This window comes from Dipodomys merriami, unplaced genomic scaffold (genome assembly GCF_024711535.1).
Source record: "Dipodomys merriami isolate MVZ:Mamm:240054 unplaced genomic scaffold, mDipMer1.0.p SCAF_33, whole genome shotgun sequence".
In the NCBI taxonomy this organism is placed as follows: domain Eukaryota; kingdom Metazoa; phylum Chordata; class Mammalia; order Rodentia; family Heteromyidae; genus Dipodomys; species Dipodomys merriami.
Genome location: NW_027204826.1, coordinates 1,328,757 through 1,353,833, shown reverse-complemented (window position 1 = coordinate 1,353,833; position 25,077 = coordinate 1,328,757). Strand labels below are relative to the sequence as shown.

Sequence of the window (25,077 nt, the reverse complement as noted above, 5' to 3'; positions counted from 1 at the left end):
TAGCAAAAAGGCTGAAGTTGTGGCTCAAGTGGTAGAGTTCTAGCCTTGAGGGAATAATTCAGGGACAGTGCCCAGGCTCTGAGTTCAAGCCCACAGGGGCTGGAATGTGCACACATACACGTGCGCACACACATATACACTGGAATAAACAAAGGTGCAGAACAGTAGAGCTATCTAGTAAAAGCAGCCACCTCTTCCACTCTGAATACCAGCAGCAGCCATTTCTGGGCAATGCACCTGAATCACAATGTCCCTAAGACATTGGCCCAGAAAGCAGGCAGAGAGAGAGAGAGAAGGCAGCCATAGTCTATTTGGAAATTCTTTATTAATTTCCATGAGCCTGAGAACCACTGACGATGAGCACAATCCAGAGAGATAGGCAAAGCAGCGGCATAAACAAAGTAGGATACACATGAGATTGTAAGCCTGGGTATAAGCTTAAAAAAAAAATTAGCCGGGGGCTGGGAAGGTGGCTCAGTGGTAGAGCGCTTGCCTTGCATGCCTGAGGCCCTGGGTTTGATTCCTCAGCACCACATAAGCAAAAAGAAAAAAAGCCGGAAGTGGTGCTGTGGCTCAAGTGGTAGAGCGCTAGCCTTGAGCTGAAGAGCTGAGGGACAGCGCCCAGGCCCAGAGTTCAGGCCCCATGACCGGACCCAAAAAAAAAAAAAAATTAGCCGGGAAATGTCCCAGTGACCTGGGCACACGGGCAGAACGAGAGGTGTGCAGATGCACACAAGGCTCAAGGGAGAACCCACATGGCCTCTGGCTTGGGGACAAAGGTCATAGAAAAGGGTCACCACTGATGACCTCAGGCCCCATGTGGATTGACTGTGAGAATCAGCTCAAGCCACGCATGTTCAGTCTCTGCCGCCACGGCGTCTTTTACTGGTATTGCTAAAGCAGTAGTGGGGAGAAAAGCGGGGGAGGGGAGGCAGTCATGGAAATTAAAAATCCATAGCCAGCAGCCCTGTGTACCTTAACCACAACCAAAACACTGGTGACTGGGCTAAACAGGCCAGAGGTGGCAGGAGAGCTGGCTCGCCCATCTCCACGGTGGAAAGGGGGAATGAATACAGCACAGGGACTCAGAAGCTGTGACAAGTTGTGTCCAGTCAGAGGACATGACCCCTCTTTACTTCATCAAGAGTTCTTGCCAAGAATATTTCATCTGCAGGGAACAAAATAATTGAATACAAAATACATCTGGCGCCTTGTACGCAATATATTACCTATCTCTTATTAACAAAAGTTATAGCGCTCCTTTCTATAGTTCTTAGATCTGAAGTTTTTATTCATAGTAATTCATGTAAAGGACAAATCTTTCTTCACTGACCGCATTACTAAGAAAAAGGTTCAGGTTTGCGGTTTCCCTAGGAATTTTTCTGGTGCCCCTTTGAGTTTTCTAAGAATGTTATTTTGTGCTATGACTTTATTTCCATTATGATTTTCGTCAGCCAAGGAAAACAGGGCAACTTTTTGTTGTTGTTGTTTCTTAAAAAGATAGATGTTTTTTAAGGAATTTATATCATATTTACAGCTGAGGAAAATTGATTTGAACTGAAGTGTAAAATGGTTAACAACTGCAAATGACACAGTCCACTTCCGGTTTACTAAAAAAATGTTTCCCAAATAGACACGTAATAAATAGAACAAGCATTTGGAAAAGTCCTTTGAAAGCAGGCCTATACACATCGCCTGCAGCCTCCAGGTGGATTTTGTTAAGAAAAGGCCAGATCAGAAAATGTACTGTCAAGAAACAAGCAAACCGAATGCAGACAGAATGGCAGGTGATCGAGAGGTTCATGTGTCCATCAGAAGTGACTGCAGCCAAGACCACGTGCAGGGGCTTTAATCCGAATCCTTCACTCGGCGACAGATCTCATCTGTGAACTCTGAGCATTTGGCTTTGCCTCCCAAGTCTTTTGTTAAGGTCTGAGGAAAGGAAAACAATAACAACATGCATCCACATGCTGAATTAAGACCAAGGATCTCAGCTAGGAGCTGGTGGCTCACGCCTGTCATCCTAGCTACTCAGGGGGCTGCGATCTGAGGATCGCAGTTTGAAGCTAGTCCATGCAGGAAAGCCCATGAGACTCTTAACTTCACAGAAAAAGCCATTAAGCGGCACTGTGGCTCAAGTGGTAGACGGCTAGCCTTGAGCAAAATGAGGTCAGGGACAACGACGCCCAGTCCCATAATTCAAGCCCCAGGACTGCAATAAAAAGACCAAGGGTCTTTTTATTTTAAGCCCTCAGATTGCCAACTTACCCTTACAACTTTTAGCTCCTCAATTCAAACCAAAGACCCTACACGCAAAAATCTCCCAGCCCACAAATGCTGGGTGGCCATGGCTCACTCTTGTAATCCTAGCTACTCAGGAGGCTGAGATCTGAGGATCAGGATTTGAAGCCAGCTCTGGCAGCAAAGTCCATGAGACCCTCATCTTCGATTAACCACCAAAAAGCTGGAAATGGAGCTGTGGCTCAAGTGTCAGAGGGCCAACCTTGAGCAAAAACGCTAAGGGACAGCACCTAGGCCCTGAGTTCAAGCCCTCAAAACATACACACACACACACACACACACACACACACACACACGCGCGCGCGCACGCACACACACACACGCACATACACAGAACATGGGATCACAAGAACGGTACCTTTCCATCTTTAATTGTAGCAAAACACGCAGCCTCGATTCTCTCAGCCTGGTCGAAAAGCCTCATATGGCGCAGCATCATCACAGCACTGAGCAGGAGGGCAGTGGGGTTGGCCATGTCCTTGCCCGCTATGTCCGGGGCTGTCCCGTGCACCTGTGTACCAGGGAAAGCAGCATGAGCAGAGGCACGCATGCGCTGCGGCTCAGTGGTAGAAGGTGGGCTGAGGTGGGAAGTCCAGGGTTTGATTTCAGAACCACAAAAAAAATAGGGACAGAGAGACAGACAGAGATAGAAAGAGGGAGGGAGGGACGCAGGAGTCTCCATTCTCTCTCCTATCCCATTGAAAAAAAATATTGAAAACTGCTGTGGGATTCATCTGACATAGATTTGAGGAGTAAAAAAATAAAGCTTTAGAGAAACAAAGCACTAGATTTTTTTTTTTTGGGGGGGGAAGGGTTGTGGGTTTTGTTGCCAATTCTGAGACTTGAACTCAAAGCCAGTGCATTTCCTTGAACTACGTTCAAGACTAGTGCTCTACCACTTGAACCACAGCTCCACTTCCAGAGAGTCAGGTCCCTGCCTGAGCTGACTTTGAACCACAATCCTCAGATCTCAGCCTCCTGAGCAGCTAGGATGACTGGTATAAGCCACTGGTACCTAGCTAAGCACTAGTTTGCTAAAAGCCCAAGTACTGGCACAAAGATACTCTGATTGTGTTTGTGTGTGTGTGTGAGTTTTTGGTAAACTATTTCAGGGGAAGAAAGCTACACAATGAAGAAGTATCTAGCCAGTAGCACACATCTGTAATCTTAGCACCCACGAGTCTGAGGAAAAAATGTCCTGAGTGCATGGCAGCCTGGGCTATGGAGCAAAGTCCTGACTCAAAACAGAAATAAAATCCTAGCTACTCAGAAAGCTGAGAGCTGAGGATCACAGTTCAAAGCCAGCCCAGGCAGGAAAGTCCATGAGACTCTTATCTCCAATGAACCACCAGAAAATGGGAAGTGGCACAGTGGCTCAAAGTGGTAAAGCAAAAGACTCAGGGACAGCAGTGCCCAGACCAAGTTCAAGCCCCACAACCACCACCACCAACAACAAAAATATATACATATATATATATATATATGTATATATGTATATATATATATTATATATATTCTATATAACCACACATATACGTGTATATAAATATCTAGAAAGAAAAGCAAGGCTATATAAATATACAATGTTGTTGGGTACAAATAGATCAGGCTTGTCATCCTAGCTACTCAGGAGGCTAAGATCTGAGGATCCTGGTTCAAAGCCAACCTGAGCAGGGAAGTCCATGAAACTCTTATCTCCAATAAACCAGCAAAAAAGCCAGAAGTGGAGCTGTGCCAAGTGGGAGAGCATTAGCTTTGAGCAAAAAGTCTAAGTGAAAGAGCCTATGCCCTGAATTCAAGCCCCAGAAATAGCATCAGATAGACAGATAGACAGACAGACAAACAGTCATTTTCTTTTTTTTGGTCAGTCCTGGGGTTTGAAACTCAGGGCCTGAGCACTGTCTCTAAGATACTTCTTTCTTTTTCCCTGAGCTTCTTTCTCTCAAGGCTAGCACTCTACCACTTGAGCCATAGTGCCACTTCGGGCCTTTTCTGTTTTATGTGGTACTGAGGAATCGAACCCAGGGCTTCATGCATGCTAGACAAGCACTCTACCACTAAGCCACATTCCCAGCCAAGTCATTCTCTTTGACAATTTGCAAATGTACAGAGTTAAAGCCCTCTTGAGTTATACTGAGCTGTCCCACTGTCCAGCCTGAACTCGTATGGGAGCAGAACCCTTACCGACTCGAAGATGGCCACTCCATTGGCCCCAATGTTGCCGCTTGGGGTGACACCCAGACCTCCAATCAGCCCTGCACACAGGTCACTGCAAGGCAGAAAAGAACATTGTAAAGGATACAGCGAGAGGAACACATCTCATCTTGTACTCAGATCTCAGCTGTTAAATTCCCTTTCTCCACTCAGAGGAAGCAGAGCTCTTACAGACAGAGCTGTGCCCAGAAGCAAGGTGAGGAACGAGGGGCTGAGCCCAAAAGACACTGAAGGCACTGGGAAAGGAGCCACCCTGGCTCCGCCCAGACACCCCAGCCTTCAGGTTAAGGGATGTCAGTTATAGACACAGCACCAAATCACCAGCAAACCAGTCAGTAAGCAAACAAACAAGAGATAATGAAGAGCGTCTTCATTATGGTTAGAATGCTGACAGACAGAATGATGGGCTGCAAACATCAGCCTATAACCCAGCTACTGAGGAGGCTGAGAGCTGAGGATCATAGTTCACAGCCAGCCCGGGCAGGGGAGACTGTGAGACTCTTATCTCCAATTAACCACCAAAAAGCTGGAAGGAGAGCTGTGGTTCAAGTGGTAGAGTGCTAGCCTTGAGTGAAAAAGATAAGGGACAGTGTCTAATCACTGAGTTCAAGCCCCAGGACTGGCACAAAAAATAAATTGGAAAATGATTACCGTCTACTTAGATAGGAACAAAATTGAGCAAAATCAACCAATCAATAAAACGTGGAAAATGGGAACAATGAAGTCAGGGTGCAATAGTCACCCAGAGCTGATTGGCAGATAGACAAATGGTCCGGTCTGTTCAACATACAGTCTCTGCCAGGTGCTGTGGCTTACACCTGTAATCCTAGCTACGCAGGAGGCTGAAATCTGAGGATCATGGCTCAAAGCCAGTCTGGGCAGAAAAGTCCGTGACACTCTTTTTTTTTTTTTTTTTTTTTTTTTTGTCGGTCGTGGGGCTTGAACTCTGGGCCTGGGCACTGTCCCTCAGCTCTTCAGCTCAAGGTGAGCGCTCTACCACTTGAGCTACAGTGCCACTTCCGGTTTTCTGGTGGTTTATTGGAGATAGGAGTCTCACGGTCTCTCCTGCCCGGGCTGGCTTTGAACCAAGATCCTCAGATTTCAGCCTCCTGAGTAGCTAGGATTACAGGCGTGAGCCACCAGCACCCGGCGTCCGTGACACTCTTATCTCTAATAAACTACTCAGAAAAAGCCAGAAGTGGCACCGTGTGGCTCAACTGGTAAGAGTGCCAGTCTTGAGCCAAAGAAACTCAGAGACAAGAGCTTAGGTCTTGAGTTCAAGTATCAAGACAGGCAAAACAAAACAACAACAACAATAAGAACAACAACAAGAAAACATGAAGTCTCTGACATCAGGTCTGAGGTTTTGGAATTCAGCGCCTAATCTGATGACACATGCTACGGTTTATAACTGAAAATTACAGCTGAGAATTTTAAGCTGTGGTTGACTTTAGGACATTTACATGGCAATACTAGACACTTACCTAAGGATGTCTCCGTACAGATTTGGCATGACAAGAACATCAAATTGGGATGGATCCTGTACCATCTGCAAGGAATATATTTGAGCATCAGCGAATAAATGTGTAACAAACACATGCACACTCAAACGGTAACCCTATAAATATGAATGCATACTTACATTCAAACACACTGTATCGAGATACATCTCATTAAATTTAATATCTTTACAGTTTTCTGCAACTTCCCTGCATTTCTGCAGAAAAAGTCCATCTGACATCCGCCTGGAAAGGAAGTTCAAGAAAAAAATTTTTTTGTCAGTCATGGGACTTGAACTCTGGGCCTGGGCAATATCCCTGAGCTCTTCAGCAAAAGGCAAGTGCTCTACCACTTGAGCCACAGTGTCACTTCTGGTTTTCTGGTGGTTAATTGGAGATAAAAGTCACGGATTTTCCTGCCTGGGTGGCTTTGAACCATGATCCTCAGATCTCAACCTCCTGAGTAGCTAGGATTATAGGCGTGAGCCACTGTCACCCAGCAAGTTTAAAAAATTTTAAGTTCAGGGTGTAACAATGATGGATTGGAAATGTACTCATTATCTTAGTCATGTAACTGTAACCCCACTGTACAGTATCTTTACAATAAAATACATTAAAACAAAAAAAACACCAAGAGTCCTGCCAGCTACTATGAACAGAAATGGAAAAGTTGGGTTTCATTGTGGAGAAGAAATCATACAATAAAGCACTAAGCAAGGCCAGAAAATATGTTGAAAAAAAAATTTCAAGTTCCAGAAAAGCCAAGTTGTCTAATTTTAGTGACAATTAGATGATTCCTTAGGCAGCTGATAAAATGCAAGTTTAAAGTGTTGATCCAAGTTGGGCACCAGTGGCTCACATCTGTCATCCTAGCTACTCAGGAAGCTGAGATCTGAGACAGGGTTCAAAGCCAGCCTGGGCAGGAAAGTCTGTGAGACTCATCACTTTAATCACCGAAAAATCCAGAAGTAGTGCTGTGGCTCAAGGGGTAGAGTGCCTGCCTTGAGGAAAAGGAGCTTAGGGACAGTACCCAGGCCCTGGGTTCGAGCCCCAGGACCAGAAAAAAAAAAGTTGTTGATCCCAACAGGAAGACTAGCTATATTATTAAAATCACTTTAGGAGGTTACTTGAAGTGGTAACTTTTCTTAGTGTGTGTGCTGGTCCTGGGGCTTGAACTCAAGGCCTGAATATTGTCCCCCAAGCTTTCTGCTCAAAGCTAGCTCTCTACCACTTGAGCCACAGTGCCATTTCCAGCTATTTTTAGTGGTTCTTTGGAGATAAGAGTTTTACAGACTTTCCTACACTGGCTGGCTTCAAACTGCAATTCTAAGATCTCAGCCTCCTGAGTCTAGCTGATAACAGGTATGAGCCACTGGTGCCCAGCAGCTAGTGACTTTTTTTTTTGGTCAGTTGTGGGGCTTGAACTCTGGGCTTGGGCGCTGTCCCTCAGCTCTTTAGCTCAAAGCAAGTGCTCACCACTTGAGCCACAGTGCCACTTCTGGTTTTCTGAGTAGTTAATTGGAGATAAGAGTCTCATGGAGTTTCCTGCCAGGGCTGGCTTTGAACGGCGATCCTCAGATCTCAGCCTCCTGAGTAGCTAGGATTACAGGTGTGAGCCACCGGCACCCGGCTGTGACTATTCTTATTAATTACTATGTGTCATGTTTAATACTTGTCTTAGACAGGAAGAACTGTTTCTTTGACCTTTAACAGAACAGGCAGGAGAGAAGACTGCTGACAAGTCGGCCGCCAGAGCCGGCTATTTTAAGCCCCAAGCAGGAGGTGGAGTGAGCGACACCTCCCATCCTCGGTGAAACATTAATGTGTGGCCTTTACAAAGGCCACAGTGTCTGAGGACCCCATGGCTCCTCCAGCTTCCTTTGCTTTCTGTGTATGTACAAGTACTAGAACTTGAACTCAGGGCCTTGCATTCTCACTTGGCTCTTTTGCCCAACATTGGCGTTCTACTACTTGGCTACATTTGCTTGTTAACTGGAGATCAGAGTCTTTTTATTTTTATTTTTTTTGTCAGTCATGGGGCTTGAACTCTGGGCCTGGGCACTGTCTCTCAGCTCTTCAGCTCAAGGGCAGGCCCTCTATCACTTGAGCCACAATGCCACTTCCAGTTTCTGGTGGTTAGTTGGAGGTAAGAGTCTCATGGATTTTCCTGCCCAGCAGGCTGGCTTTGAACTGTGATATTCAGATCTCAGCCTCCTCAGTAGCTAGGATTACAGCCATGAGCCACTGGCGCCCAGCAAGATCAGAGTCTTAACAGACTTTCCTGCCCAGGCTGGCTTTGAACCCTGATCCACAGATCTCAGCTCCTCAGTAGCTGGGATTATATGAATGAGTTAAAAGGGGTAGGCCAGCTTACATCCTTAACTCCCCAGCCCGGACTCCACACCCCACTGAGGCACAGTACAGGATGGCAGTGGGTTCCTGCAGAGCTCTGTTTGAGACGGATGAGCAAGCTGAAGAGAAGGGAAGGCCAGCATGGCCCCTGCTACCCGCCAGCCCATGGGACTCACATGATGTTGGCCTTGTGCACAGCCGTGACGTTGCTGCGGCGGTTGTTGCGAGCATACTCAAAGGCGAACTCAGCGATGCGCTTGCTTGCGCCCTCGGTGATGAGCTTGATGCTCTGCACAACTCCATCCACGATCTGAAAGGGGAGAAGCTCTGCTCATTGGAGGAGGTGTGGCTAGCTCAGCCCACACAATGTGAACGGACACAGCCTCAACTCCTCACCTGTCTTGGAGAAACTGTTCCACCGAGAAGCTGAAGAACAATCCCAAGTGCGAAGACAGTAAACCCAACCCAACCAGGAATAAAAATGTATCTGAAGCCAGGCACTGGTGGCTCACGCCTGTCATCCTAGCTCCTCAGGAGGCTGAGAGCTGAGGATCACAGTTCAAAGCCAACCTAAGGCAGGAAAGTCTGTGAGACTCTTATCTCCAATGAACCACCAAAAAGCTGGAAGTAGAGCTGTGGCTCAAGTGGTAGAGCACCAGCCTTGAGTGAAAAAGCTACAAAACAGTGCCCAAGCCCTGTGATGCACCCCCCCCCCCACAACGCCTCCCTCTGAAAGAAGAAAGTGAGCGTACCACATGCTCAATGCCACTGTACTCTCCTTCCGTGTTCTCTCGAATGGTGACGATGTTCACATCCGTGTAGGGCGTTCTATAGCCTTCAATGGACACGCACGGCCGGACATTGGCATAAAGGTCAAATGTCTTCCGCAGCAGTAAATTCATAGATGGGTGACCTGCCGCTATTGGAGTCTTCAGAGGGCCTGGGAAAGACAAGACCCAGAGGACATCTGGCCTCATGCCCCCAAGCTCCCCTGACGACCACGGTGTGCTGGACCTGGCCCTCCCACCACCTCAATCGGAGAAGGAAGCTTTCCAGAACGCTAACCGCATTTCTCTTCTTGACAATGACCAAGTATTATAGCAGAGCTCTGGCGTCAGCTCACCCTTACTACCGCCCAAGCAGGGTCAGTTGAGAAAGGAATTAATTTACAGGCTCATGCCTGTAATCCCAACTCCTGAGGAGGCAGAGATCTGAGGACTGCAGTCCAAATGAAGCCAGCTAGAATAGGAAAGTCCGAGAGACTCTTAGCTCCAATGAACCACCAAAGAGCTGCAAGTGGAGCTGTGGCACAAGTGGTAGAGAGTCAGCTTTGAATGGAAAGCTTAAGGGACAGTGACTAGGCTCTGAGCCCCAGTACTGGGAGGCAGGGGGGAGTGAAGAAGCTAGGCACCCATGGCCCACACCTACAAATCCTAACTACTCAGGAGGCTGAGACCTATAGGATTGCCACTTAAAGCCAGTGGTTCAAAGCCACCCAGGCAGAAAAGAGACGCCATCTCCAATTAACCAGTAAAATACCAGACTGGAGGTATGGCTCAAATGGTAGGGCATCAGCCATGACAAAGAAAGCTGAAGAAGAGTACAAGGCTCTGAATTCAAGCCCTGGTACTGGCAGCCCCACACCCCCAAAATAGGAAGATAAAGTAAAACATAAATCTAATGAAATATAAACAGATATTGTCAGTTTGTATTGGCCAGTAACCCGTTAATGTTTTACTAAAGCTTGAAAAAGAACATTCTAAAGAAAATATAAAGCATGGGCTGGGAAGGTGGCTCAGTGGTAGAGCGCTTGCCTTGCATGCCTGAGGCCCTGGGTTCGATTTCTCAGCACCACATAAGCAAAAAGAAAAAAAGCCGGAAGTGGCGCTGTGGCTCAAGTGGTAGAGCGCTAGCCTTGAGCTGAAGAGCTGAGGGACAGTGTCCAGGCCCAGGGTTCAGGCCCTACAACCGGACCCCCCTCCCAAAAAAACCCCAGAAAATATAAAGCATGCTGAGCTGTGTTTGGTGGTGCAGGCCTATAATCCCAGCACTGAGGAGGCTCAAGCAGGAGGATTTAGAGTTCAAAGCTAGCCTGAGCTACACAGCAAGAATTCTCAAAAACAACAGACACAGGGGGTGTCAGTGGTTCAGCCAGGGGTTCACACCTGCCATCCTAACTACTCTAGAGGCTGAGATCTAAGGATCCAAGTTCAAGGCCAGGTTGGGCAGCAAAGTTCATGAGCCTCATCTCCATCCAAAAGCCAGAAGTAGAGCTGTGGCTCAAATGCTAAAACACTAGGCTTGAGTAAAACAAACTCAGTGCCCAGGCCAGGACTTCAAGCATGAGGACAGGCAGGCATGCATGTGTGTGCACGCACACACACACACACACACACACACACACACACACACACACACACACACACACACACACACACACACACACACACACACACACACACACACACACACACACACACACACAGTCAAATACACAGGTAAACAGTATGCACCTATGAGTAGTTACTTCATAAAAAGGATGAAAGCTGCCTTGACTTTGATAGACTGCCAAACCTTATTTAGCTTCCACATTTGGACTTTGGAAAATTGAACCTCGGGAGCAGAAATCAATAAAGCCACGCCCCTGGCAGCTCTACCTTTCAGGCCCATCTTGTTCTTATCCATGGACTCCTTGGCTTCCGGAGGAATCATCCACTTGCCCCCTGGGCCTTGGATGGCGGTGACATTCCGCTCCTCCCACTGGATGGGAGCCTAGAGGACAGAACCCAAGACAACACTGGCATTGACACACCCATCCTTTTTTTTTTGTCGGTCGTGGGGCTTGAACTCTGGGCCTGGGCGCTCTCCCTCAGCTCTTCAGCTCAAGGCGAGCGCTCTACCACTTGAGCTACAGCGCCACTTCCGGTTTTCTGGTGGTTTATTGGAGATAGGAGTCTCACGGTCTCTCCTGCCCAGGCTGGCTTTGAACCGTGATCCTCAGATCTCAGCCTCCTGAGTAGCTAGGAGTACAGGCGTGAGCCACCAGCGCCCGGCTTAACATACCCATCCTTGAGTTCACGCCTCCATACAACTGGTCAAAACACGCACATGGGGGCCTAGAAAGGCCCTGGTGTATAAGAAGAGGGGTCATCCTTGCATGCGACCAGGACAGCTCCCCAGATCACCCTGACCCCGCTGTCACTCCAGGCTGTCACCTGTCCCCTGGGTTTCTTCACACAGACTTTTAAGGTGGCTATAATTAGAATATGAACAAGCAGGAAAGAAATAAGAGTTCAAGAAACCATTTCACAGTACTGGTACATACATGAACCTTGAAAACACTAAGCCAGACGGGTGCTGATTGCTCACACCTGTAAATCCTAGCTACTCAAGAGGCTGAGATCTGAGGGTCGTGGTTCAAAGCCAGCCTGGGCAGGAAAGTCTATGAGACTCTTTTTTTTTTTTTTTTTTGTCGGTCGTGGGGCTTGAACTCTGGGCCTGGGTGCTGTCCCTGTGCTCTTCAGCTCAAGGTAAGCACTCTACCACTTGAGCCACTTCCTGTTTTCTAGTGGTTTATTGGAGATAAGAGTCTTACAGATGTTCCTGCCCGTGCTGACTTTGAACCACAATCCTCAGATCTCAGCCTCCTGAGTAGCTAGGATTACAGGCGTGAGCCACTAGTGCCTGGCTGTCCATGAGACTCTTACCTTTAAAGAACCACCAGAATACTGGACATGGAGCTGTGGCTCAAAGTGGTAGAGTGTTAACCTTGAGTAAAGAAAGCTCAGGGCCAACACAGCACCCAAGAACAGCACACATAAAAAAAAACAAAAACAAAAACAAAAAAAACAAGCCGGGCGCTGGTGGCTCACGCCTGTAATCCTAGCTACTCAGGAGGCTGAAATCTGAGGATCGCGGTTCAAAGCCAGCCCAGGCAGGAGAGACCGTGAGACTCCTATCTCCAATAAACCACCAGAAAACCGGAAGTGGCACTGTAGCTCAAGTGGTAGAGCGCTCGCCTTGAGCTGAAGAGCTGAGGGACAGCGCCCAGGCCCAGAGTTCAAGCCCCACGACCGACCAAAAAAAAAAAAAAAACAAAGCACAAAAATCTAAGCTAAGAACTCCAGGAAATGGAAACAAGATGTTTTTTCTTTTTTGTTTTTCCTTTTGTTTTCTTTTTGTCTTGTTGATTTATCTGTCTTTGGAAGGTTAAGGGGGAACACAGAAATAGAGGGGCATAGGGTGAACAAATACAGCAGTGATACTCACTAGACACTGTTGAAAATGAATTGTACAACTTGTAGGTGGGGACAGAAGGGAAAAAATGGGGAGAGAAGGGGAGGGAAGGAGTAACATTGTTAAAAATACAAGTCCTGGGCTCCTTTTGCTCAAGGCTAATACTCTAACACTTGAGCCCCAGCACTACTTCCTGGCTTTTTCTGTGATTAATTGGAGATAAGAGTATCACGGAGTTTCCTTACCAGGCTGGCCTCGAACCACAATCTTCAGATCTCAACCTCCTGAGTAGCTAGGATTATAGGTGTGAGCCACTGGTGCCCAGCAAGAAATGTACTGGTTTGGTTTTTTTTTTTTTTGGTCGGTCGTAGGGGCTTGAACTCTGGGCCTGGGCGCTGTCCATGCACTCTTCAGCTCATGGCAAGCGCTCTACCGCTTGAGCCACAGCACCACTTCTGGTTTTCTAGTGGTTTATTGGAGATAAGAGTCTCACAGAGTTTCCTGCCTGAGTTGGCTTTGAACTATGATCCTCAGATCTCAGCCTCCTGAGTAGCTAGGATTATAGGCATGAGCCACCTGCACCTGGCAAGAAATGTACTCTTTACCTGACTTATATAACTGTAACCACTCTATACATCATCTTTATAATAACATCAAAATAATTGTTGAGCAATCTGAACAGCCCTTCATAAAGGACTAGCTATTGAGACTACATATAGGAGGCAAATGCCAAAATAGGAAGCAGGGTTGGCTGCCCGGGGCTGCTCATGGGGTGGAGAGGTGGGAGGGTCACTGCTCTTGGATATGGGGTATCTTTCTGGTAATACAGATTTTCTGATATTAAGATTACATCAGTGGTTGTATTCTGTGAATATACTAAAAACAAAACCACCAAATTAAACTTTCTCCTAGTCCTTTCCCACTTAATGGTACCTTTTCCTTCCCCTTTCCTTTCCTTTTTTTCTAGTACTGGGCTTGACCTCAGGGCCTTGTACTCTTTGCTTTTCCTGCTTAAGGCTAGCCCTCTTACCAGTTGAGCCCACACCTCTATTTCTGGCTTTTTGAGGTGGTTCATTGGAGATAAGAGTCTCACAGACTTTCCTGCTCCAGCTGGCTCCGAATGGTGATCTTCAGATCTCAACCTCCTGCCTAGCTAGGATTGCATGAGACATGGGTGACTAGCCAATTCTATGTTGCATTTTGGTAGGAAGGGACAATAAGTAGACAGGTGACTTGGCAGGGTTTGAAGACCTTGAACCTGGGCTGGGCTCAAAATCTCATAAATACCACAGTACTACCTTGATGGCAGATAGCTTCAATAACTACAGGTAGCTACTGAAGATGGCAGTAACAAGTAACATTGTAGTATGCACTATTACAGAGAAAATGCCTTATCAGGAATGGGGGTGCAACCCGTCACCCAGCACTTAGGAGGCTGAGGCAGAAGGATTTCAAGTTCCAGGTTAGCAAAGCAAGACCCTGTCTCTCTCTCTCTCTTTTTTTAGGTCCAAGACCAGGACTTGAACTTAAGGACTTGATGCTTTCACTCACCGCCTAGCGCTCCACCAACTATGCCATGCCTCAAACCCTGCAAAACCCTATCTCAAGAACAAACCCGTGGGGCTGGGAAGGTGGCTCAGTGGAAGAGCGCTTGCCTTGCATGCCTGAGGCCCTGGGTTCGATTCCTCAGCACCACATAAGCAAAAAGAAAAAAGCCGGAAGTGGCGTTGTGGCTCAAGTGGTAGAGCACTAGCCTTGAGCTGAAGAGCTGAGGGACAGTGCCCAGGCCCAGAGTTCAGGCCCCACGACTGGACCAAAAAAAAAAAAAAGAACAAACCCGTTGGGCTGGGAAGGTGGCTCAGTGGTAGAGTTGCTCGCCTTGCATGCATGAGGCCCTGGGTTGGATTCCTCAGCACCACATAAGCAGAAAAAGCTGGAAGTGGCGCTGTGGCTCAAGTGGTAGAGCACTAGCCTTGAGCTGAAGAGCTGAGGGACAGCGCCCAGGCCCAGAGTTCCGGCCTATGACCAACACAAAAAACAAAACAAAACCAAACAAAAACGTAAAGATCCAGCAGGTACAGACTTCATAGGACCAGGTGCAATTTATCCTAGAGTATAATCTCTAATGAGTTTTTTTTAAAAAAACGAAACCAAAAACTTTTGAGTTATTATTGAATGGATGAATTAATGTCACTCACTTTGGCAGCATCAAAGATCTTCATAACTGCAGTGGAAATCTCTGGGCCAATTCCATCTCCTGGAATTAAAGTTACTGTCTGAACCTAAATAGAAGAAATCATTTAAAAAAATAAAAATCAGTAAGGTTTGGAAGGTTTAGAAAAAGAACATCACTGACAAGAGAAAACCCCTTTATACAGATATTGGTTCCTTCCTTCCTTCTTCTTTCCTTCCTTCCTTCCTTCCTTCCTTCCTTCCTTCCTTCTTTCCTTCCTTCCTTCTTTCCTTCCTTCCTTCTTGAGGTCCAAGACTGGGACTTGAACTTGGTACCTGCCATTTTTGCTCCCTGGCTGAGGCTCTACCAATGAGCTACTCTTCCAACCCTATATAGGTATTCCAAAAACGCCCAAGTGCTGTTAGGAAAATAAATAAACCTTCCCTAGAACCATCAAAGGAGAGACAGAAATTAGCAGACACAAATCTCTACAAGTCTACTCTTTCCCTGAGTTCTGAGGTTACTAAAAAGAACTCAAATGGCCACCCTTTTTCTTTTTTGTGCTGGTACTGGGCTTTAAACTCAGGGCCTGGGCATTGTCCCTTGGCATTTTTGCTCCAGATTGGTATTCTATCACTTGAGCCACACCTCTAATTTTGCCTTTTTGCTGGTTAACTGGAGATGCACAGACTTTTCTGCCTGGGCTGACTCAGGGGCTCAATCTGCAGAGATCAGCCTCCTGAGTAGCTGGGATTACAGATGGGAGCCACCAGAATAAGACAAACTACCAAATAGATTTCCCAACTGAAATTTCTTTTCAGGCAAGCTTAGATGAGACAAACTGATTCAAGTCTGTAAAACTAAAGATAAGAAACCAGTTCCATGATGTTCTCCAAGCACAACTTAGAGCGTTCCTCAAGGAGGCAAGAGTTTTCGTCCGTGGGATCCTGGAAAGTTCTTCTTCCAGCATCTTCTTCAGGCACAGGAAGCGATTTTCAGACCCTCCCTGGATATGAGGAGGACTGTTTAGACTGAGACAATCAGATTCCACAATGAGGAGGATTCCACTTTACTAACCAGTCACCAGAATCTAGAGGTACCTGGCAGTGGAAATTGTGCCCAGTGACATGTGGCCAGACCAGCAATGCCTGAGATGCACCGAGACCCACAATCAGCGTTTCTGATGTAACAACGATGACTTGTTCCAAAGGTTTCAGACAAAATAGGAGCCAGCATTTCAAACATAAACACAAAAATATGTAAAGGGAAATATCAGAACTGGTACTGGGGCTTGAACTCAGGACCTGGATGCTGTTTCTGAGCTTTCTTGCTCATGGCTAGACCTGGATGCTGTTTCTGAGCTTTCTTGCTCATGGCTAATGCTTTATACTACTTGAGCCACAGCTCCATGTCTGGCTTTTTTTGGAGATTAATCGGAGATCAGAGTCTCATAGACATTGCTGCCTGAGCTGGCTTCAAATCAAGATCCTCAGATCTCAGCCTCCTGAGTAGCTAGGATGGCAGGCATGAGCCAACATTAGCTAGGATGAGCACTTAAATAAAGATAATGTTCAAATCTTCTCATTTTCGCCCCTCTGGCTTTTTTTCCATTCTAGTTGCTTTTTTTTTTTTTTTCTTTTTTTGGTCATGGGGCTTGAATTCTGGGCCTGGGCGCTGTCCCTCAGCTCTTTTAGCTCAAGGTGAGTGCTCTACCACTTGAGCTACAGTGCCACTTCCAGTTTTCTGGTGGTTCATTGGAGATAAGAGTCTTATGGACTTTCCTGCCTGGGCTGGCTTTGAACTGTGATCCTGAGATCTCAGTCTCCTGAGTAGCTAGGACGACAAGCGTGAGCTACCAGTGCCCAGCTCTAGTTGCTTTTCTTAAAAAAAAAAAAAAAAAAAAAAATCACACTTCAACTTTCTGCCTTCCAATGATTCCTCCTGGTCAAGAAGATAAATTACTTCTCAAATTTTTCTGGACAGCTGAAAAAAATCTTTAAAATTAATATCTCCTCTTATTTCTTCTGAAAACAATCCCTTCCACCAAGCTAATATCTTTTTTTAGGTTGAAACTGGAAATCAAACTCAGTACCTGATGCTTTTGCTCACTGGCTGGTGCTCTACCAATTGAGCCACACCCTCAACCCCTAGGATATATATTTCCTTTTTTTTTTTTAATGGATTGTCTGGAAGTTAAATAGAAGCACAGAGGAGTGGTAGCATCATCTACTTTCAGGATGCGTTTGGAATGCTCGCTCAGTCAGCACCCTTGAGCATGAAGTCTAAGCATGTGTGCAAAGCAGAGCCAAACAACTCATCAGCTTCTCCTTCCTGTGTCTCCCAAATGTGACAAATGTCATCAAGGCCACCAGAAAAACTTATTCCCTTCCACTTTGAAAGTGAGAAAGAAAAGATGCACAATGGTCTTAGAAATGTCTCATTGCGTAAAAATGTCAATACGGGAGTACAGGAATTAGGAAATCCAAGCCAGATTCTGTAAAGGGGTAACATCAAAGTAAACAGGAAATCACTGACCACAATCTTAGAATAATTGATCCAAAATGTGGTCTGAGCTTTGATAGCACAGGATTCTAATGCGAGGAATTCTAAAAGCAGCAGATTCAGTGAGCGATAAATACTCTAATATGGCAGTCTATAAAGAATATACAAAGAACAGAGAAGATACTAGAAGATGATGCTTCAGAAATTCTTAACTGGTATATTTTTTTGGTGGGAGGGTGCTGGTCCTGGGGCTTGAACTCAGGGCCTGGGTACTGTCCCTGAGCCTCTTTTGCTCAAGACCAGAACTCTTACCACTTGAGCCACAGCTCCATGTCTGGCTTTTTTAATAATTTAGTGGAGATAAGAATCTCAGACTTTCCTGCCTGAGCTGGCTTCAAACCAGGATCCTTAGATCTCTGCCTCCTGAGTGGTTATAATTGCAGGTGTGAGCCACTGATGCCCAGCTATAATCTACTGTTTTTAGGATAGTTCACAAAATAAAAATGCAAAGCAGGTTTTGAAGCTTCTCAACAATTTCCTCTTAACTTGTTCTAGCTTTAAAAACAATGATCTTGTCAACATGAGAATAGGAAATAAAGTATCAGGTTCAAAGGTAACTTGTTTTGCTGTATGTGTGCTGGTATTGGGGCTTGAACTCAGGCTTTGGGTGGCTACCCCTTGACTTTTTCACTCAAGGCTGGCATTCTACTATTTGAGCCACAGCTCTACTTCCAGCTTTTTGTTGGCTTGAAGGCAAGAGTCTCATGAACTTTCCTGTCTAGGCTGGCTTTAAAGCATGATCCTCAGATCCCAGCTTCCTGAGTAGCTAGGATAACAAGCATGAGCCACCAGCACCTGGCTGGTAATTTCTTTCTTTTTTTGGTCAGTCATGGGGCTTGAACTCAGGACGGGGACATTGTCCTTAAGCTCTTTTGCTCAAGGCTAGCATTCTACCGCTTTGAGCCACAGTGCCACCTCTTGTTTTCTGGTGGTTAATTGGTGATAAGAGTCTCACAGATTTTCCTGACCGGGCTTGACTTTGAACTGCAATCCTCAGCTCTCAGTCTCCTGGGTAGCTAACGCTGCTGGCACGTGGGGGTAATTTCTATTTTTACAAGGCTTCTTCAACATATGACTGCCAACAGGCTCATATAGCCAGCTGTAATATAATTCTTTCAAATGTGCAAGTGACCTAGCTACAAGATTTGAGTATCTGTTAGCTAATAGATTTAATATATGCTAGAAGTGGGGCCGATTTTCCTTAGTTTTAAAGGAGTAGAAATTAAATGCTATATTAGTAGATTAGTAGAGCATCATTCTTGAGAAACTTCTGAAAAGGAAAAAGAAAAGACATAATTATACTCACACCACCAGCAAAACCTCTGGTCACCTGTTTTGGGCTGTGGAATGCTCCCAGAAGCCGAGAGACCTACACCAACAACAGAGAAATGTCACACACACACACACACAATGAAAACAGAGCATCCACAGGGACAGAAAGTTCCTCACTTTCCTCTTAAGTATTAGCATTGCTACTAATAGTAGAAGCAGTAGTATCTCAAAGTGGCTAACTGCTCAGATTTGAAGACCTAAGTATTTGATATTTAACCCTTGATCCAAGAACATAAGCACTATACCTTTTCTTTCTTCCTCTCTTTCCTTTCCCCCTTTCTTTCTTTCCTTCCCTTTCCCCCCCTGGAGCCACTACTGGAGTTTAAAATTAGGGCCTGAGGGCTGTCCTTTAGCCTTTTCAGCTCAAAGCTGGTACTCTACCACTTTAACCACAGGTCCACTTTCAGCTTTTTGGTGGTTAATTGAAGATAAAAGTCTCACTGATTTTCCTGCTCAGGCTAGCTTCGACCTGTGATCCTCAGATCTCAGCCACCTGAATAGCTAGGATGACAGGTGTGAGCCCTCAGCACCCAGCAGTACCACGCTTTTTTAAGAAAAATGATGGAGCTGGGAAAGTGGCTCAGTGGTAGAGTGCTTGCCTTGCATGCACGAGGCCCTGGGTTCAATTCCTCAACACCACATAAGCAGAAAAAGCCAGAAGTGGCTCAACTCAAGTGGTAGAGTGCTAGCCTTGAGCTGAAGAGCTGAGGGATAGTGCCCAGGCCCAGAGTTCAAGCCCCACAATTGGCAAAAAGAAAAGATAAAAGAAAGAAAAGGTCAAATTCGACACAAAGGCATTAAAATTGACTAAAAATGTTCACATAATTTTATTCATGGTAGATCCATAAAGCATAAGACATTGGTTATGTTCTGATTAAGGAGGCTTCCTCTTTGGGGCCTGAACCTTGACTAAAGTACTAGGACCTTTGCTAGAGACCACAAGGGGGCAGAAGGGGAGGAGCATGCACTGTACTTACTAATCTCTAAAAATAAGGAAGAGGTGGGACCTAAAGGAACACTCTAAATTGAGCATCTGGTGGCTCAAGCCTGTAATCATAGTCACTAAGGAGGCTGAGATCTGAGGACCACAGTTCAAAACCAACCAGGCAGGAAAGGCTTTGAGATTCTTATCTTCAATTAACCACCAAGAAAACTAGAATGGCAGGAGCTGGGAATAGGGTTTAGTGGTAGAGTGCTCGCCTAGCATGCGTGAAGTCCTGGGTTCAATTCCTCAGTACCACATACACAGAAAAAGCCAGAAGTGGCGCTGTGGCTCAAGTGGTAGAGTGCTAGCCTTAAGCAAAAGAAGCTCAGGGACGGTGCCTAGGCTCTGAGTTCAAGCCCTAGGACTGGCACAAAAAACAAAACAAAACAAAACGCCTTAAATGGTAGAGTGACGGCCTTGAGCAAAAGAAGCTAAGGGTCAAGGTAAAGGCCCTGAGTTCAGGTCCAAGACCAGTACCAGTACGAGCACCACCAACAACAACAAAAAAAGCTTCCTGAAACCTTGGAAACTTTGGCCCAGCCTAAACAGGCTTGTGATTCACCAAGGCTGGTGGGCTGTAGGCGGTGAGTTCATTTAAAGTTCACTCTGTTACAAGCACTTTGAGAAAATTTGCAAGTCTCTCTCCCCTACACCCTGCAGAGAAGCGAGAAAAGCCCGTCACACAATAGAGAGGCTCTAGTTGTGTGACAGAAGACCTCATCAAGAAAATGGGCTTCAAATGCAAATCCAGGCTTACAGTTGTGTCCAGTGCCTAAAATAGTGCCTGCCATAGTAGGTGCTCAGTAAATACTCTCTGAAAGACTGAGGCCAGCCTTAAGCCCTCCATTCATTATTCTAGCTAGGGAGTCCTATCTGATTTAAAATACATTGATGCGATTATTTATTTATTTTTCATTTATGTTAGTAGTGGGGCTTGAGCTCAGGACTTGGGCACTGTCTCAGCTTTTTTACTCAAGGCTGGTGCTCCACCACTTAAGCCACATCTCCCCTTATGGTTTTTGCTAGTTCAGTGGAGATGAGAGTCTTATGGATTTGTCTGCCCAGGCTAACTTTGAACTGTGATCCTCAGATCTCACCCTCCTGAGTAGCTAAAATTATATGTGTGAGCCACCAGGGCCCAGATTGATTCTCCTTAATAACTAACCATTTCCATATCTGACATTTCTTCTACATGATTTCAGGACAGATAAGTAATAGTCAGACAAAGTTACTTTAAGTTCAATCTTTTTTTTTGGGGGGGGGGGGAAGGACTTGAACTCAGGGTCTAAACACTGCCCCTGATCTTTTTTGCTCAAGGTTAGCTCTACCTCTTTGAGCCACAGCTCCACTTCTGGTTAATCAGAGATAAGAGCCTCATGCACTATCCTGCCTGGGCTGGCTTCAAATCAAGATCCTCAGATCTCAACCTCCTGAGTAGCTGTGATGGCAGGCATGAGCTACCGGTCCTAGGCTGAGTAGGATCTTTTAAAGCCTAGATTGGATACCTCAAGGAATCCCTAAAGCCAGCTTCAGATTCTTGGCCATCTAATTCCAGTTCCACATTTTCTTTTCACCTTCTACTCCAACATCAGAACAAATAATATGATGTGAGAAGTGGGGCACCAGGCACTCAGTAAGTGCCTGCTAAAGCAAAGCAAGCTCATTATTGTAGCGGGCAAAAGGAGTGTCTTTAGAAACCCGCTATTTTCTCTATGTGAAAACCTTTTCAAGCTGCAGTCCTCCTCCCCACTCTCCAAAAAACCTTAACTAGAAACCCAGTAGAGGAGCCGCTCTGATCAGAACTAATATCCAAAGTTAGTGTGGTAGTGCGTGCCTGCAATCCCAGTACTTCAGAGGCAGAAGTAAGAACCTCTCCATTTTTTTTTTTTTTGTTTGTTTTTTTGCCAGTCATGGGGCCTGAACTCTGGGTCTGGGTGCTGTCCCTCAGCTCTTCAGCTCAAGGCTAGCGCTCTACCACTGGAGCCACAGCGCCACTTCTGGCTTTTTCTGTTTATGTGGTGCTGAGGACTCGAACCCAGGGCCTCATGCTTGCAAGGCATGCACTCTACCACTGAGCCACCTTCCCAGCCCCAGCACTCTACCATTTTGAAGAGCAGCCTGGGCCACACAGTGACAGTCATTAAAAAAAGAAGGGAAAAAGAAACTGGCTCAGCTTTCCTCCTGAGGCACCAATCCTCAAAGGAAGAAAAGTGGCTCAGAGGTCAAGCCACTGCCAAAGGTCACACCAAACCCACGTCAAAGGACATCTCATCTTCTGATGTGTGTGTGTGTGTGCGTGCACGCCAGTACTGACTGGGGCTTGAACTCAGGGCCTGGGCTCTGTTCCTTAGCTTTTTCTTTCAAGGCTGGCAATCTACCACTTCAGACACACCTCTACTTCCAGCTTTTTGCTGGTTAATTGGAGCTAAGAGTCTCATGGACTTGTTTGCCCAGACTTTGTTTGACTTTGAACCATGCATGATCCTCAGAGCTCAGCCCCCTGAGTAGCTAGAATTATAGGTGTGAGCCATCAGCATGTGACCTGAACTCCTGCTATGAAGACTTTCCTTGCAGATTTCACTAAAGGCAAAACATTTACCAGCACCTTCATCACTTCTAGTGCAGCTTAACTCTCTCTGAAGGCTTCATTCCCATATCAAAGATGAATCAGTGGTAGGCCACAGTGGCTTATCCTAGTTACTCCGGAGGCTGAGATCTGAGGATCACAGTGAAAAGCCAGCCCAGGCAAACAAATCCTTAAGAGTCCTGTCTCCAATTAACCACCAAAATACCAGTAGTGGGATGTGGCTCAAGTGGTAGAGCATCAACCTTGAGTGAAGAAGCTAAGGAACAGTGCTCAGGCCTTGACTTCAAGCCCTAGTAATGGCATGTGCATACAGGTGTACACACACACACACACATACACACACACACACACACACACACACACACACAGATGAATCAGTGAATCAGATTATTAAGCCCAGTGATCAAAGGACTGATTTCTCTTAACAGTGACACACCCTCTGGAGCAAATTCAAATCTGAAGAGAGTGACACAATACTGAGCCAGAAGCCAATTACTGATGCCCAAGAACAATTCTTCTGCTTCATCATTTCCAAGATAAACATATTGATAGCTAAGAAAGCTTCAAACTTCCGTACTTCTTCTACGAGTACTACATACTTTCAGTGTAAATATTTTACAGGTGGGCCTATAATTTATAGGCTCAGAGATGTTCATTTATTCAGGGTCAAACTATTCATGGCATTGTCCAGATTTAAACCTAAATAGTAATATAGCAATCTTAGTAACAGTGTGTTTCTGAACTTCTCTTGAAACTGAAAACAGAAGAAATGTTATAGATTTTTTATTTTAGTAGTAGATTTCTAGGGAGCTACCCCCTCACCAGCAACAGGAGACCTAAGGCCTATTTCTCCCTGTACAGTACCCATAATGTGCTTCGTGACCTTGGCCACAAAGCAGGCAGAACTGGCTTGGAGAATCTGTATACCCTGCCCCAGCTCTGACAGTGACCTCTCATGACCTTGAGTTAAGTCCATCTTGGAGACGGGTTGGCTGGATCGCTAAGGAGCCTTTCCGGCCCGGGCATCTGAGCTGTCAAGGAGAGAGATGGCAGGATCTTCCCCCAACCCCCCGATAAAAGGTAAATGAGGAACGTCCCGGGAGTAAGATGTGCTGTGTCCTTTGATGGGGACAGAGATGTGAGAGAACCAGAGGTCAGACCGAGAAGAAGAGCTCCAAGAGGAGACCTGGCCGGAAGGGCGGCCCCGGGATCCCCGGGCAGGTCCCCCGCGGCCCGGCCCGCGGCAGGGCTGCGAGATCCCTGCCAGGCGCGGCCTGGGCCTCGCTGCGGGGCCGAGCGGCGGGGCCTGGCGACCTGCCCGAGCCCGGCTCGAGGCCTGGGTCCAGCCCCGGGACTGGGGGTGACATCCGGACGGCCCCCCACCCCGGCCCGCCTTGACCTTGACGCCATCCCTGCCTCGGGCGCGCCGGTCCCGGCGTCGGTCTGGTCCCCAGCCGGCGAGTGCGCGGGCCGTGGCGCCCCAGAGACCCACGCCGCCTCCTCAGGGGTCCCCCTCGGGCTCCGGGCCCTAGTCCCGGCCCTGGCCCGCCTCGCATGCGGCCCGATGGCCAGCCTGTCCCAGCCGGCCCGCCGGCCCGCGCCCGCCCTTCCACGCTCACCTTGGAGACCCACGCGGAGCCGGCCATCGTGTCCGCTCCTCTCACCGCGGGCGACAGCAAGACGCGCGCGCAGCCGGCGCCCAAAGCCCGCCCCCCGCGGCCACGCCCCGTACGTGACCACGCCCATCCATCGCTCCCCGCCTTTGGATTTATCCTGCTCCTAGACGCGGTGGCTCACGCTGACCAATCACCGGGCTGGGCATCGGTGACGTCACACGCCGGCGATTTGCGGAGACCCGGAAGCGGCGGAGCCCGGATCTCCGAGACGCTGGGTCGCTCCTCATTCATTGCTGAGCTGTCTTGGAGCAGCGGGCGTCCTGCACCTGCTGCTTGCCCGTCGGCCTTCGCAATCTGGGAGAAATGGCGCCTCGCACGGAGCTTACAGCCCCGGGGCTGGAGACAATGAATTTACTTGTTCTCCAGGCCTGTCCAGCTTCATCTCGTTTATCTTTATGGTTCTGCAATTTCTTGAGAACTAGATGCCAGGCCCTATGTTAAGTCCTGAAGTTCATAGTTCAATAGGAAGGATGAGAATTGATTAAAAAAAAAAGTATTACACAAATGTGTAAACTATGATAAGGGTTAAGAAACAAAAGTGAAAGCCAGGTTCTGGTGGCTCACCTTTGTTATCCTAGCTATTCAAGAGGCTGAGATCTGAGGATTGTGGTTCAAAGCCAGCCTGGGCAGAAAGTTCTGTGAGACTTTAGCTCCAATTAACCACCCAAAGCTGGAAGTAGAAATGTTTCTCAAGTGGGAGGGTGTCAGCCTTGAGGAAAAAAAGCTTAAGTGTCCAGGTCCTGAGTTCAAGCCCTAGTATCTGCACCCCTTCAAAAAAAAAAAACTATTTCAAAAGAATATTAGCCACACATAATCAGGTTACTAATTCCACCATACAAGAGAGGCCAGAGCAGGTGTCTCTGAGGAAATGTCCATATTGGTGACTTTCTACTCACAGGGCCCCTAGGAAGGCTACAGGGGAAGATACCTGAAACGAGTCTCACTTTCATCATACTTTGGAAGGGCTCTATCCAGACAATCACCACATACCCAGAAAGGAATGAATGCGATGGATAAAAGATGTCAACAGCTCTCATGAGACAAGGCACTGGTGGCTCACACCTGTAATCCTAGCTACTCAGGAGGCTAAGATCTGAGGAAGCCCAGGCAGGAAAGTCTGTGAGACTCATCTCCAATGAACTACCAAGAAAACTAGAAGT

General features: G+C 46.8%; 1 protein-coding gene across 2 annotated transcripts; it reads right to left on the bottom strand.

The window, feature by feature from the left end:
* Nucleotides 1-306: 306 nt before the first annotated feature.
* Nucleotides 307-23,937, bottom strand: Idh3a (isocitrate dehydrogenase (NAD(+)) 3 catalytic subunit alpha). Of its 2 annotated transcripts, none has more exons than XM_070042787.1 (11): nucleotides 23,861-23,937; nucleotides 18,644-18,706; nucleotides 14,801-14,884; nucleotides 11,024-11,138; nucleotides 9,119-9,306; nucleotides 8,543-8,676; nucleotides 6,158-6,260; nucleotides 6,000-6,064; nucleotides 4,486-4,570; nucleotides 2,660-2,812; nucleotides 307-1,932 (listed from the first exon to the last, which is right to left on the bottom strand). In XM_070042787.1, the coding sequence occupies exons 1-11, from the start codon at nucleotides 23,885-23,887 to the stop codon at nucleotides 1,849-1,851; spliced, it is 1,101 nt and encodes a 366-aa protein (XP_069898888.1). In that variant the 5' UTR covers nucleotides 23,888-23,937; the 3' UTR covers nucleotides 307-1,848. The 2 variants fall into 2 exon arrangements, with proteins under 2 accessions (XP_069898888.1, XP_069898889.1); XM_070042788.1 differs by having other exon boundaries at nucleotides 18,668-18,706; nucleotides 23,861-23,928.
* Nucleotides 23,938-25,077: the final 1,140 nt, after the last annotated feature.